This window comes from Cheilinus undulatus, linkage group 5 (genome assembly GCF_018320785.1).
Source record: "Cheilinus undulatus linkage group 5, ASM1832078v1, whole genome shotgun sequence".
In the NCBI taxonomy this organism is placed as follows: domain Eukaryota; kingdom Metazoa; phylum Chordata; class Actinopteri; order Labriformes; family Labridae; genus Cheilinus; species Cheilinus undulatus.
In genome coordinates, this window is record NC_054869.1 from 27743783 (window position 1) to 27758837 (window position 15055).

Below are 15055 nucleotides of genomic sequence, written 5' to 3' on the forward strand. Positions count from 1 at the left end.
TGCCATCGTTGACGTCATACAGGAAGTTTTTCAACCTGCTGCTGGACCGTCGGAGCATCTTTTGCAGCAGCATCAGCCTATCTGACCTGACACAAAACATGACATAACGTACAGGACAGTTCACAGGACTTATTCAGGTAAAGAGGCCGTATTTTTTCACAGTCTGCTGTCGAAAACATGAAACATACCCAAAGTAACAGCTGGAGATAAGATATGCGATAAACCGGCCTGTGTGTCAGTCGGTCAGTGCTAACGTTAATTTGCATTTTCAGGGTTGAACCATGTGGTGAGGAGCGGTATGCAATGCAGAGGAGACACAGCAGCAACACGGATGGCATGCCCTCTGAAAGGTGGGAAGATGAGCTCTCAAAGACCGTAAAGCTTCTGCAAAGATACTTTATGTGTTGGCTTCTTAATGCATTTAGCTTAATGTAGGGGGAGCCCAATTTTAGACAACGGTCATATAACAGTGAGGAGATGTTTTTCATGGAAACGAAGGATAAAATGATAAAAAAAACTACCCCTACCTATAAAGACATCAAATCTGCAAATTTGCAGATATCTCTGCATTACAGATCAACAAAATGTTACAAAGCATAATGCACTATAAATAGTATAAGCAGGGCTCTTGTCCATTTTGAAGGGTCTGATCTGCATCCCCTCCTTTCCCCTCCTAGGAGCCGTAGCCAAACTCTTGGGTCAGAGAGCAGTTTGGATGAGGGTGGTGTATTTGACTGCCTGAAGCCTGACTCTCCAGCTTCACCCCAGCAGATCTTCTCTGGCCTGGTGGGTGTCCCCTCCAGCTCGGTCTCCTCTGCCCAGTTCCAGGCTGCTGGCTTAGTCCTGGGCTCTCCCCCTGAAGTTTTTATCCAGATGACTGCATCATCCAGGGAAGAAGGTGGCCCTCATCGCACAGAGGGTGGACCTTTTCTTCCTCGACCACCCCCACACCACCATCATCATCATCACCACTTCCACCACCAGCCCCTTCAGCACAGGACCTCCTCCCTGCTCCAGCAGGCCACGGCGGGGGCTGCCTCAGAAAGGCACAGCTCCAGGGAGGAGACCCAGGAAGACCCATCCACCCCTGCTCCAGCTTTGTCTGAGCTGAAGGCAGTTGTAACATGGCTGCAGAGGGGCTTCCCCTTCATCCTCATTCTGCTGGCTAAAGTCTGCTTTCAGCATAAACTAGGTAAAGCAGCATACAGAACAATAGTAGTAATGGTACTTACACAAAAGAATTGAAGTAATAATCATTAATCTTTCTCCTACAGGCATTGCTGTGTGTGTGGGAATGGCTAGCACATTTGCCTATGCCAATTCTATGTTAAGACACCAAGTGTCATTACGGGTAAGTAAGCTTAAGTATATTAATTGCTTTGCTTGTATGTTCCAAAGTGAACCCTTGTTTATGAATTTTCAAACGTTTTCTAGTACTAAGACTGGTGCTTTTACACACACACACGCTAAGTGCCTTATCTTAATTTCTGCACATATTTGTTTGTTTTCCACCAGTAATACCCCGGCCATTTCCCCCTCAGTCCCTTCTTTTGTTGCTTTTGCAGTTGCACTTGTGCTCATTTTCGCACCAAAGAGTGTTTTGGTCTTCAAATAGTTTAGGCATTTGCATTTGCTTGCAGATGCTTTGCTTTCTTGAGGGGCTTACAGCAGCTGATCAGTAAAATAAAGTCTTAGTTAATGATGCAGTGTGTTCTTCTATTTAAAGGCCACAGTATTCAGATAGGGAGATGTGCCCACAAAGGTGGATTTACATTGCATTTCCACCTTGACTTACCCTATCTCTCCCATTCCCAGTTAATATTGCGGCACTTGGTGAAGTGAAGTTTTTGTTGGAGGCCTTGGAGCTTTTTGATCCCCTGTCTACAATTAAAGCCCTGCACTGCCTTTTAGAATGAACTGATTAAACCCTTTATATTAAGAATCAGTGCACCAGATTAAGAGACACTTGTCTTGAAACAAGGAAGTAGGGATTGCACTCGGATTGGTTTAATTCATGCTAGTCCTAAACACTCACAATATAGAATTAAAAGACTTAAAAACAGCTGCACACTTCTCCTGCACTCTAGAAAGTTGTTGAACTAATGCTTTCAAGGCTTACGTGAAATTTAGACTGATGTGTTTGCACATGTCAGTGAGACTGAGCCAGGTAAGACTGAGAATGCAGTACTCTGTGTACTGTTGCTAAATTAGCTGTGTATGTGTCTTTTTCACCAGGAAGAACGTTCAGTTTTTGTTGCTTTTTGGATCCTCGTGTTTCTCGCAGGGAATATATTTTACATCTACTACACGTTTAGTCACGAGGAGCTACACAACAGGTAGTGTATGAACATGTATTTCTTGTTGCAGCTTTGTGTTTCTTTGCCTATCATTTTTGGTTTTGGGCTACCTTTATATATTTTGTTTTTCATTCATTTGTGCTTGTAAGCCATTTTATTTTCACTTCCAATTCTTTTAGGGAGTGTTCCTGTTCTTGTTTGGTCATGTCCTGTGAGTACTTTGTGTTAATTTCATAATTTTGTTTCTTTCATTGTGTTAACCATTTTACTTTAGTTGTCATTGTTTTCATGCTGAGTTAAAGCACCAGACCTGCAAATAACAAGTTGCTTTCTTGTTCTTTCTTTTTGTCTAGCCTCATGTTTTCCAAGCCCAACCTCAACAGTTTTGACTTCTTTGATCTGATCTGGGCTGTGGGCATCACTGACTTTGTCCTCAAGTACTTCACCATTGGCCTGAAATGCTTTGTTCTTTTTCTTCCCAAGATTTTCCTGGCCTTCAAATCCAGGGTAAACAATCTACAGTCTGTCCTCTGACCCTTTAAAGTTTAAATCTTTGTATTTTACACATTTTTAATGGTACACATTTAATATTGTATTTTATTTTTAGAGGGCCATTGTCTTTCTATATTTAGATTTACTTTGCCTCTTTTTATTTTATTTTGTATGTTATGTTTCAAATGTGTTTAATGGTTTCAGATATGCTGACTTGTTTAAATGTTTTCCTGTGGTTTAATGAGCATATTTGCTTATGCAAGTCAAAGGCAAACTACTGCCTTTGCATTCCAAAGTAGAAAATAAGGAATAATCTATTCCAATCGTGCACATCTAACATTCATAAAATTGTGACAAAGTGCATAAACCAAAACATTGCTGATAAAATGAGACAGAAAAACAAGAGCACAGAGATAATTAGACAGAAAAATTGCTTCTGATCAATTTCATGAAAAATATTAAACATTAAGAATTAATTACACACACTTTAATTACAATTGATTTAATCTTTATTTAACCTTTTTTTAACCAGGAATATTCTCATTGGGATTAAAAAATATCTAAGACAGTAGCACAAGAAGTTCTGCACAAAACAACGGACCAAAACAAATAAACCTTTATCAGTAAGCAAAAGCAGCGGCCCTCAGCAGTATAACATGTATATATGCTGATCAAATAGTCTTTAATTCTGTTTTTAAAAATATTCTGGAATGCCATGCCCAAGTCTGTTTTTAGGTGATCCTACAGCTCAGACCAAGAAGAAGGAGAAAGATGAGTTTTACTAGCAAAGACAGGGTAAATTGGAGGAATTTCATACATGATAATGAAGATTACAGCTTCTAACAATTTTTGACATCAGTAGAGGACATAAATAAGAAGGTAGTTTATGTAGTATGGCCGTATGCGGAAAGATGTACCAATGTTCCAGGCTTCTAACCTTGCAAAGCAGATGGATACGCCTGTTTCCGTGTTTCTCACTGGCGAATCCATCTTGCAAAGCTCCTGTCCAAACAGTTTGGGCCCGGTTAGAAAGTGACAGGACCAATCAGTGTCGAGGGGCAGTACTTTAGGGCGGGACGGAGTCGTGACGTAAGCAAGCAGCAACAAGAGGCCGGTGCAATTATAGTGGAAGAGATTAGTGTGGATGCTGCTATAATGCCAGTTTTATCAGAACCTGACAACATTTCTTTGTTAAAAGAAGAACAAAGAACAGCATTGAGTTGTTTTCTTTTCAAACGACAAAAGTCGTGTACTGACATGTCTACAGTTGCCATGGTTCGTGTTATGCAGTTCTATATGGAGTTTACGCAGGGACACTACGGTATCAGCTACCTCATGTGTTTTGTTGCTCTGATTGGCCCGTAAAGAAGTGACGGACAGAACGTTCATCCAGTCACCCTCCAAGTTTTTTTTTTTTTTTCAAAGGCTCTGCCCTTTCCCAAATGCTGTCTATAAGTGGTGTGTCAGGTTACCAGGCTTCCAGATTTGTTAAAAATTCAGAACAGTGTTTAAAATTAGAGCCTCCAAGGCTGTGTTCACAACACAGTTAAAAGTGACCTGAATCTGATTTTTTTTTGCTCACATGTGGCTCCTATCAGATTTTTTTCTGACAATGTGAACAGCACAGATCACAGTGAATATGACCTATTCGATTCAGATTCAGGCCACTTCCGTATGTGGCTCTAAGTGAGATATTTATCTGATCTTTTGAAATTTTACTGCAGTGTGAACAGGCAAACAAAATAATCATATCTGAAGAAAATATCAGAGTTGAGCATTAAGGCCTGCAGTGTAAATGTAGCCCAAGTTCAGGGAGTCAAAGTAAAAAAAGAGGTCCCATTCTTTGAGTTAACCTCAGCTCATACACTACCTAATACAGCACTCAAAGCCCAGAACACTACATGTTATACTTTTGTGATCAGATTTTTAAAATTTGATTCACATTTTAAATGTTAATATTAAGAAAATTAAAAAAGCGCCATTTTGATCATTTATGATAAAGAAAGCTGCATTTTAAAATTCATTTTACATGCCCAAACTGCACTAAATGACTGCTTTTGCACATCCAGTTCATGTGGAACTTTGGTACACCCCGTCATCCAACATCAAAACAAGCGATGATCAAGTTTTTACCAAAGTTTCATCTAAATTAGTTTATCTCATGTGGCCACAGTTCAGCTTCTTGCCGCTGCTGCACAGTAACAATATAAAAGCATGTAAGCGAAGTTTTAAACATATAACTGAATGTGTAGACCTGGAAAATCTTGTAAAGTACACGAAGAAAGGCTTTGAAACTAGATTTTAGTTTCTTGTTCTCTGCCATATTAATATGTTTCCAAAACATGGCATAGACTGCGATTAGGTTAGAGGCAGTTTTCTGTCAAAGTTGTGAAACTCAAAAAAACAATACACTGAACTATGATGAAATACTCCATCGGGTGAAGAAAGTGCTAAAGGGTCACAGTGTGAAACTGTTTTGTATTCATAAGGTTTTGAATGGTCCTCCTTAGGTGAGCCTGTGCATGAGGGAGTCTGTGTGGAGACTCAGTCTGGCCTGAGGCTACAGGATATGACTGCAAAGACAGACACACATACACAGTTTGATTTCCATAAAGGTGCAGACTGAAGTTAGTACGCCTGGTGTTTGTATGTGTGCTAGAGAAGGAAGGAGGGGGTGTTTCAAAGTATTAGGATTAAATTTTCCACTGATAAACAGACCTACAAGCTTGTCAGAACCACAGCAGCCAGCAACTGAGCTCATTTGCCCTCGAGGGGGTTATAAGGGTGAGGTCATCCCTCCCTGGAGCTGGACCATTACCTGCACCCTCCATCTACAGACACTAAACACACATAAACTATACACACACTGAGTTTGACAGCTTTGACGGGGCACATGCTGAGTTTAACAACCCTTAGACTGTATTATCACTACCTTTTACTCGTTCATTAAGGCCAAGCAGTCACAGCTATTCTGAACTCCTATGAAGTTGTCTTATCAGCCTGTCCACTTCATTAAAACCCCCAATGGCAGATACACTAATGACCCCACATAATCAGCGCAAGTCTGCACAAGTGTTAGCAGATAGAGGTCCCATGGCAGTATGCCGTGACCTTTGAAAAGAATATTTCTGCTGCTTTTGTTTAGGTCCCATAAGCATTTTATTTTACTTTCTTACAAGTGTCTCAGTGTTTTAGGGGGAAAAAATAGATATAGTATAGTATCGCGATATTTTGTCCGGTGATATATCGTATTGCCTCATCCACCAAGTATCTATTTTTTTTCAAATTAATGCTAATATAAACTCAAGTCTATAATAATGGAAAAATAAAATCAATTGTTTGTCCAGTGCGGTCTGCAGAGGTGATGGGCATAGAACAGGAGGAAGTTAGTACAACAAACATGGAAGCACCAGGGGAAGGACATTAGAAATATAAGCAGGGCACAAATGAGATGAACATGACACATAAGGTGTGCATGAAGTGCTACATGAAAATAAAATACTTTGTAAATAAGACAAACATAAGGGCAAGACCAAAGCTAAAGCAGATAAATAGTTGAAAAAATGGTATGAATCGCAATATATAGCAATATATGGTATCACAATACTCACTGTATTGCAAAATGTTTAAAATAGCAATAATATTGAATCGTGACCTAAGTACCGTGATAATATCGTACCATGGGGCCACTAGTGATTCCCACCCCTACAGTGTTTTATCACAGGCTCTAGTTCCTATGGTTTGTTATATTCCATCTGCTGATTGTGCTGCTCTTTCTGTCTTTTGTACTGGCTCTGTGCAAGGTTAAAACTGTGGAAGTCTTTGCAGTGGATGGAAATAAAGTCACAAGGCAAGCACAGCCTTGATGAGATGAGATTTACTATTGGGAAGAAATGTGACTGTGGTTTGGACTCATATTGTGGCTTGAACTGGCAGTCTGGTTAGCCTTTTGAATGTGTGGTATTCTGTAACCTATTGAACAGAGCTATTTTATCACAACAGTCAAGTTTATATAGAATTGATATGGACACACTCAGAACCCATGGGATCTTCGGCCTCTGGGTGTCATCCCAGAATGACAGAATAACTAATAATGGAAACATGGGCCAGGAAATCCTTTAAACTTTGATAGCCATTGTTTGCAGTCAAACTAGCAGCTCAACTCCAAAAATGGAGGTGAAACTTAGAAATGGCAAATATAACTGGATTTTTATTACATTTGATCAACTTAAGCCATATAATAGCGAACGAGATTTTAGATTTTGTATGAGACAAAGTTTTTTCTCCTTTTGTTGTGCTGAAAAGTGATTGGTCAATCCAAAGACAATATAAGGGGCCTTGATATTGTGAAGGGACAAATGTTGGAAGTATCATTTCATATTTGAACTGACACTGACTAATACGCCAGAAAACATTTTAAATGATCAACTACAAAACAAATATATCCCCTTCTCCTTTACCCCAAAGTAAATGAATAAAGTTCTAATAATTACAGTTAGTGATAAGTCATTTTTGTGTCTGCTTAAGTGGGCCATCTTTGAGTAGATAAAAAGATCAGACAAAGTCCTGAAACCAAGCAGGAAACTACTCAAACACAGCCTGCAGTGGAGCTTACTCAAACTCTCTGGCTTCTGTCCAAACTTAAAATTTGACAGTTTTTACGTGGGCGTGATGGGCACTGTGGGATACGAGGCTGTGGCGACAATAAGAAAGATGAATTAGCCACTAACAGAGGTCTTCCTCTCCTACCAACCTGGCTGCTTGAGGGTCTTTATCCACAGCCATCAATCTTTGTCAGCCAACATCCAGGAAGTCATTATGCAAGCAGGGATGCCATGGGGGCCATCAGGGAACCAAGACCACCTTCATTTTGGTCACCTCTGTCTTTAACCATCCCCAGTTCATGAAACGCTCTTTATGGAGGTGGGGGTGTAGTTAGAAGTTCATTTCTTCTCTGTGATTATTTGGTGATGGGAAAAGGGGGGGGTCCTTTTAAAGGCAGCTAGAAAGCCCCCGTAGGGCTGGGTTTAATGCGGGCACTGGGTAGCAGGTGGAAGGAGCTGCTGCCAGTTTCCCTTGCAGTGTGGGGAAATTGCCTGTACTGCTGTGAAACTGTGGAGCTCTGGACAGCAGCCATGTTTTGGCTGGAGGCATGCTGTTTTAAGCTTTTAATACCGCACTGCTCTCGACCAGATAGAAGAGCCCCCCGAAGCTGTTGAGCTCTTTCTGCCTTTTGGACAGTAAGGTAGTGGATCAGACACAGTACAGTCTCAATTTATACAACCTTTTATTTATCAAAACTATGATGTACTTTAAGATTTGCAGTCAACATAAGGAGCCAAAATTGGCTACCTTTGCAGTTACTTTTACTTAAGACTAGTAGCATCCTTTATTGTCTTCTCCAAAACTCTGCTTTCATAAATAGGAATGGATTGATATTGAAAAGGTTATTTTTGATGGTTTCTCGGTACCACTTCCCATTCAAGCACTCCTCAGTCATATCAGATTTTTGTTTATTATAAAAAGAGTCTCTTACCTAAGCTAGGAAAGTACTGACTGTGCACATCCTTCATCAGCCCCACCTGCATTTTGACATGAAGTTTAATTGAGGCATCTAAACAGGTCCCTTTTGCTACTTTATGTGCTACTGTGTTTTGTGTTTGTGCAGGGTAAGTTCTACCTGCTGATCGAGGAGCTGAGCCAGCTATTTCGGGCCCTGGTGCCCATCCAGCTGTGGTACAAGTACATCATGGGAGAGGACCCGTCCAACAGTTACTTCCTGGGAGCCACTCTCATCATTATCTACAGTCTTTGCAAGGTATCTTGTGCCAAAGTATGAAAATATGCCTGTCTCCTCATAGTCAGTTTTCTTACGATAAAGTGTAAATTTTGGTTACTATTTAGAGCAGTGATCATCAACTGGCGCCCGAGGGCCACATCAGGCCCCCCACATCTTCCCATCCCACACCCAGAACATTATTAAATTCAGAAATATGCTGAGGAAGAAATATGTTGATGTATATCAGGTGCGTTTCTTATCCATACAACCATTAAAAAAACCCTAAAACAATGGAGAATGAAACAGTTTTTTCCCGATTGATTCAATGTTTGATCCATTTGACAGAAATCCACCGGTCAGCCATTATTAGCAAACATGATGATAAACACATACTTCTCAGTTCATTCTTTAATAAAACTGTGGTTTAGGTTCGACTTCAGGTGTTTTCCTGTCTGAGAATCAAAACTAAAGATCGGTTTCTTGCAAAGGTTTTTCACCAGTCAGGACATGCCATATTAGCATCAAACTTTGTGATGGCGAACAGAACAACCCCAGAAATATTCTGCTGCAATATTTCAATTGCCCCCTTGAGGCTGGCCATGGTACAGGGACTAATCTCATTTTCAGAGGCTGAAATTGGCCTACATTGTAAGAAAAAGTATTCTTGAAAGTGTATTTATTAGACAAAAAAGTCTTTGGATTTTAGTTTATTGTTTATTTGGAAGTCCAGCACCCATCAGGAAAGCTGACCTTATACAAAGGCAGTTGATGACCCCTAATATAGTATAGTGCTTGCTGATATTCTTGGAAATCATATGAATATAGGCAGTTTAATGCAGTGCGAAGTGTTATTTCAACATAAAGAGGTCAAAGTAATTTATTATGCTGGCAAAATGTTATGTTTGTTTTTTAAGTTATTTTAGACTACCTGAAGGATGCAATGACTACATTGTCACTGATTAGATTTATGTAGAGATTTGTAGTTTTTTTTAAATATTTGTTTCTATTTTTAATTAATTTTTGAACAACCAATCGATTGGTCTTATGTTAGTAAACCAAGACTTTCTTTGGTTAACATAAAAATGAAACATATTGATGTACAGAATAATATTGTCTCATTATCTTTTAAATAGGTAGCCATGATATTTTTTCAGCCATTTATGGTATGTTGATTATGAACCAAGATGTCAATGGCAACCTCGTGATTTTCCTTGCAATACAGCCATGAATATAACATCTTCCTGCTTTTAAAAAAATGTTGATGTTAATTTCACCATCATTGAATTTGGCATAAAATTCTCTTTTCTATCTGGATTAATCATACTGACTTTGTTCATTTCCTGACGTTTTATCTAGTGGGATCTTCAGATCAAATCTTAACACATGGAAAATTTGCTTCATATTATAAAACTGTTATCATTCCAACCTGCCTCTGCTGTGACATATACATATAGACATAGACATATACAGTTCTTAGCAAAGGCTAACATTCCAAGCTAACAGGGCAGAGTTGAAAAACACGATACTTTCTAACATGTTCACCTATAGATATTAACCCTTTGCTCAGATACCCATCATTAAGGAGTTCAACTCACTCCTTAAGGTATAAGAATCAACATTTTTCATGGAAAACCAGCAAAAAACAGTTTCCACTTTTTCTGCCATTTTGGGTATAGCTGGGGGAAGTGCTAAAGGAAAAAAAAAGAAAACAACTCCAAACCTTGCTGCAGTTTGTAACAGGAAACCGTGGATTGTCAAAAACATACATTTGTAGACGCATGACTCAGTTTTAGGTCAAGAATAATATAAAATGGGAAGTGAAGATAGTGAAACTTAGTGCAGCTTGGATAAGGAAACTCTGGTGACGCAATGTGGAATTATGTACTCAGTGGTGTTGTAATGTTGCATGCAGTGTGTTACTATTATCGTCTAGGCCTCTTTTGGTACATCAGTGATTCAGCGGATGTTATCATCGATGAAGGACCAGTTTGGACTGAAAAGGGTGGACTGCTTCCGAGGTGTGTGTACTGAGGTGCAGCACTCTGGTGTTTTCCAAAATCAGCCCATATCAGCAGTGTGTCAATATTTAAATCAGGTTCATGTGCCGGATGTGCATCAGTTGTTGATTCACATCATGCTTGTCATGCCGTTGTGTCACATAGGGCAACAGTCTGGTGGTGTTGAGAGGATCTGGCCTTCCTTTAAAGGAAATGAAAACATTTTCTTATGAATTCCAAGACATTAAGAAAGCATTAAAGGTAAAACTGCACAGAGCAGTCACTTTAGTTTGAATGACGTGGGGTGAGAGATTCATTTGCAAACTTTGTTTTCCTCTCAGAAAATTGAAACCTGTCCGTAGTCCATTGGCAGGTAACACAGAAAGACACTACAACAATACTTACAGTGTGCAAATATGTGATAACAAGATAAATGTAAACTCTGCTGATTAAAGTGCATGTTATGAAGTGCTAATTTTAGTGCAAGAAGCCATTTTCTATACATGTGTTTGTTAAGTACTACAAGTCAATTTTAGCCTCTGTAAATGGGGCATGAAGACATAACCACTAGGCTTCCAGTGCCCTACCAGTGAACCTATCTATTCCAATAAGAGTAAATTTAATTTATGATATGTGTTAATGTCTACCAAAATTAGAAATACAATTGTTTTTGTAAAACTCTTATATGAAACTTTACCTAATGCATTAGAAAAAAATTGAAACTTAAGTAGAATTTACTTTGAAAACTTGTCAATATTCTGTTGATTGCACTGAAGAAGTATTTTAAATCAACTTTAGCTTATAAAATAAGTATTTGGGTTTAAAATTTAGTTAAAAAATATTGGTATGATATATTAATAAAATGAATGTTCCCTTGCAGCTTTAACATTTGTCCACTTCCATCAACAGGTCTTAACTGATAAATAATACTGAGAATCAATACAACTCTTGCTCTCTTGAGCCTCAGATATCATTTTTCCAGTTTTATTTTATTTTTTATACCTTAATTGATCTCAAAACCCTGTGTGTTTATTTCGAGTAGAGCATCAGCTCATTATAATATGTTAACATGGAATTTTATAACAATAGCAGCCTAGCCTCGAGCTCACTAATGTTAGTTATGACTTGTTGTAATGTAGCATCCTGATTGATACTGATAAGAGCTCAGATGTGTTTGAATCTTGTGACAGTGAGTAAGTGTGGACCGACAATTTTATGGCCAAAATGATCACAAATAATTAGTAAAACACTAAATTCTCAACGATAACTTCAGGTCAGCATGCAGAAGAAAACTCCCTCAACAAATAGCAGTGCAGCTGTAAAGGGTGGTGGGCCAAGATTATTTTTGGTGTTGTATTATCTAGTTGTAGACTTCTTTACATACCAGAAATGTTATTTATGTGGTGGCAAAAACACTTAAGATTCCCTGTGAAAATGCATTATTATACACTGTATAGAGGTACATTGTTGCATGTAAAATACTGCATTCAAAATAGTATGATAATAGTACAATTGTATTCACATTAAGGTATATCTAGACACTGAGAATTTCTTACATTTTGAGTGGCTTAAAAAATGGTATGCAGATAGCATTATAATTAGAAAACCTGCTTAATTTGAATACTTTGCAGCTTACATTAAAAAAAACACTTTACAGCCTATGCAGCTGCATGTTACTAATATTGTTTAAATGAAACTCTGATGTCTCTTGTAGTTTCACTTTCATAGGAATTGAGCTATCCTAAAGACTTGTTCCTAAAATCACCCCTGCTGTAGACTTTAATTCTTGTCATTGAAAAAAATGATTGTGTTATTTCTTGTTTTAATTTGCAGTCCTTTGACATCTGTGGACGTGTTTCTGCCATTCGGAAGGCCTTTGTCATGCTCTGCAGCACCCAGGTCAGATTCAGACTAATCATACGTTTGTCATAAATGAGAAAAGTAAAAAATCATAAATATGTATGCACAGCATTTGGAATTAAGATTAAACTTAGTGAAGCAGAATTTAATCTCTCTACTTGTCATTCTCTCTGTCTCATCCAGAGTTATGGAGTCAGAGCAGGCAGTCAGCAGTGCAGTGAGGCAGGGGATGTTTGTGCTATTTGTCAAGCAGATTTCAGAGACCCTATTGCCCTGCTGTGTCAGGTAAGAAGCACTGAAAGTAGTTCATATTAAAAATATCACATTTCTAAAAGGGGCAGATATACACATGTAAAGATTCAAGTCAAACAGAGTCAAAGCAGAAAAATCAGTATTTGCTGCCCTCTCTGGTTAGAATTTGATACCTACTTAACATCACTACAGTCAGCATCATCTGCCTGTTTGTTTTTTTCTTTTTTATGTATCTGCTGTTTTATTTATTGATAATGTAAATTTTGTTTATCTTCAGCATGTTTTCTGCGAGGAGTGTCTGTGTTTGTGGTTTGACCGAGAGCGAACTTGCCCGCTGTGTCGCTCCACTGTCATCGAGACCCTGAGATGCTGGAAAGACGGCACCACCTCGGCTCACTTCCAGATCTACTGAGCTTTGACAACAACTCACAGGGACCAAGAAAGATATGGTGTGATTAGTGCTGGTTTAACACATTTTGCATAGCTTTCATCTTAGTTTGATAACTCTCCAGGTCTGGGCTGAGAAAAATAATATCACAGACTTCAGTTTGAGAGTCATTTGAAACAATCTGAACAAAAAATGCAAAGTACCATTCAAAACAAAACTAACATGATATACATTTAAAAATTGAAAACATTCATGTGGACTGAATTCAGTCGTGTCGTTCTCGCACAGTCTTGCAATGAGTCAGTCTTTGTTTACTTGTAGCGTTGGCCACTGTTGTTATAGGTGCTGTCTTTTACAGTTGACATAAAATGAGAGACTTTGATTTGGTGTGTCTGTTATGTAAAATAATCGAAGCACTCAGGCTGTTTGTGGTAAAGTTTGTACCTTTTATTGTATGATTTATAATTTTCATGGTTGTATATATTCTTTTTTTTATTATGCAATTGATATTTAACATTTTTTTCAGTTTTGTCATAGGTATTTAAAAAAGTTTGTTCATTTGAACAAAACCAAATCTCAGTAAGTGGAGTAGTACTCACAGACTGCAAAATATTTTTGTTGCACAATCAATTATATTATTAAGATGTTGAGTGATTAAGTATGGTGAGTTGGCTTGTGACTTAATCAACAATTCTGTAAACAGTAGTGTCATGGTTTAATGTTTCTGCAAGTCACCACAAGTAAGACATTTTTTAATGTGTATGGTGCAGAGGTTGAAGTTTGAAGGATTTTTCTGCCTATTTTTAATTTGACTATCTTTCATGGTGCACACTTAATGTAACTTACTTTCTTTAATGCTGAATACTTATTTAAGAATTGTTTCTTCTTAGGTTGCTTATGAACAGAATGACTCCAAAGTAAGGTGAAGTTTTCAGGTGTAAAATAAATCACTTTAGCTCACTTTAAAACGTGTATTTCTTTGTTCAGAGTTTATTTCAAAGATTTTTTTAACTGCTAAAAATCCATATGAAATGTTTCACCAGTATAAATAGCACAAACTTTATAAAAGACAGTTTAGTGATCCTGCTCACATTACACTTGGTATATCAGAAAAAACAGCTTATTTCCAGAAATCACAGACAGCATGAAACGCATAGCTTCCTGTGCACAGGTCCTGTATCATTTAAAGTCACTTAACACTGCCCCCTACAGAGAATGCTAAAGCACAGAAATGTATGTAAACGTTGTCTAAACACTGTAGAAAACATCTATAAAAACATCCATCCCCTCATTGTGAACACTCTGTATAGCTTATGTAAAAAAGTACAGTGCATTGTGAAGCTTAAAAACGGGTATATGTCAGTGCATTTTGGGTACATTTGAAGGTCAACCCAGTTTTAGCTCCTTTGCAAATGGTGTACTTAAATGGTGGAAGGTGAAAATTCAAAGCAGTCATAGTAGTAAGCTTTTCCCTCCACTCTACCAGGGGAGGATTACATCACCGTTTTGTAACTGGGATGACAGAATGAGAAAGTCCCGCAGGGGCAGGACGTGCAGCTGACTGCAGGACTGCTGGGGTTCAGTGTGTCAGCTTGTTATCAAACTCATAGTGCATCCATGTCAAGCCTGAGCAAGTCTTTGTGACACATGGAGTTTATTCAGACGCAAAGTCCTGAAACGTGAAATTAATCCTCCTTGGTGTTATGCATCCTCCTCTGTCGGTCTTGTTCTTTGCTGCACACCTCTCACTGCATCCTCCGGCTCTTTGCGTCCCATTATCTTAGTGCAAATGATGCAAGCCCGTTCCTCATGCATGTCCTAAAGGCAGCATCTGTACCTACAAGATAAATACATATAAACTCAAATTATTTTTTTTTAAATGTAGACATTTATTACACTGTCAGTTAAACAAGTAATTATTGTTACACAATTTCATGAGCCCTGACCAGGAAGAGAGCATCCTTTCCTCAGCAGAAACCTGGTCAAAAGT

At 38.4% G+C, this 15055-nt stretch overlaps 1 protein-coding gene across 3 annotated transcripts; it reads left to right on the top strand.

The window, feature by feature from the left end:
- The first annotated feature begins 10 nt into the window (after positions 1–10).
- On the top strand, positions 11–14026 carry rnft2 (ring finger protein, transmembrane 2). 3 transcript variants are annotated; one of them, XM_041786642.1, is made up of 10 exons: positions 11–137; positions 273–350; positions 678–1192; positions 1275–1351; positions 2236–2336; positions 2651–2804; positions 8458–8607; positions 12399–12464; positions 12609–12710; positions 12955–14026. In XM_041786642.1, the coding sequence occupies exons 2-10, from the start codon at positions 304–306 to the stop codon at positions 13087–13089; spliced, it is 1347 nt and encodes a 448-aa protein (XP_041642576.1). In that variant the 5' UTR covers positions 11–137; positions 273–303; the 3' UTR covers positions 13090–14026. The 3 variants fall into 3 exon arrangements, with proteins under 3 accessions (XP_041642576.1, XP_041642578.1, XP_041642577.1); XM_041786644.1 differs by lacking the exons at positions 12399–12464; positions 12609–12710; positions 12955–14026 and adding exons at positions 10502–10586; positions 10731–10815; XM_041786643.1 differs by lacking the exons at positions 12399–12464; positions 12609–12710; positions 12955–14026 and adding an exon at positions 10502–10813.
- The last annotated feature ends 1029 nt before the right edge of the window (positions 14027–15055 follow it).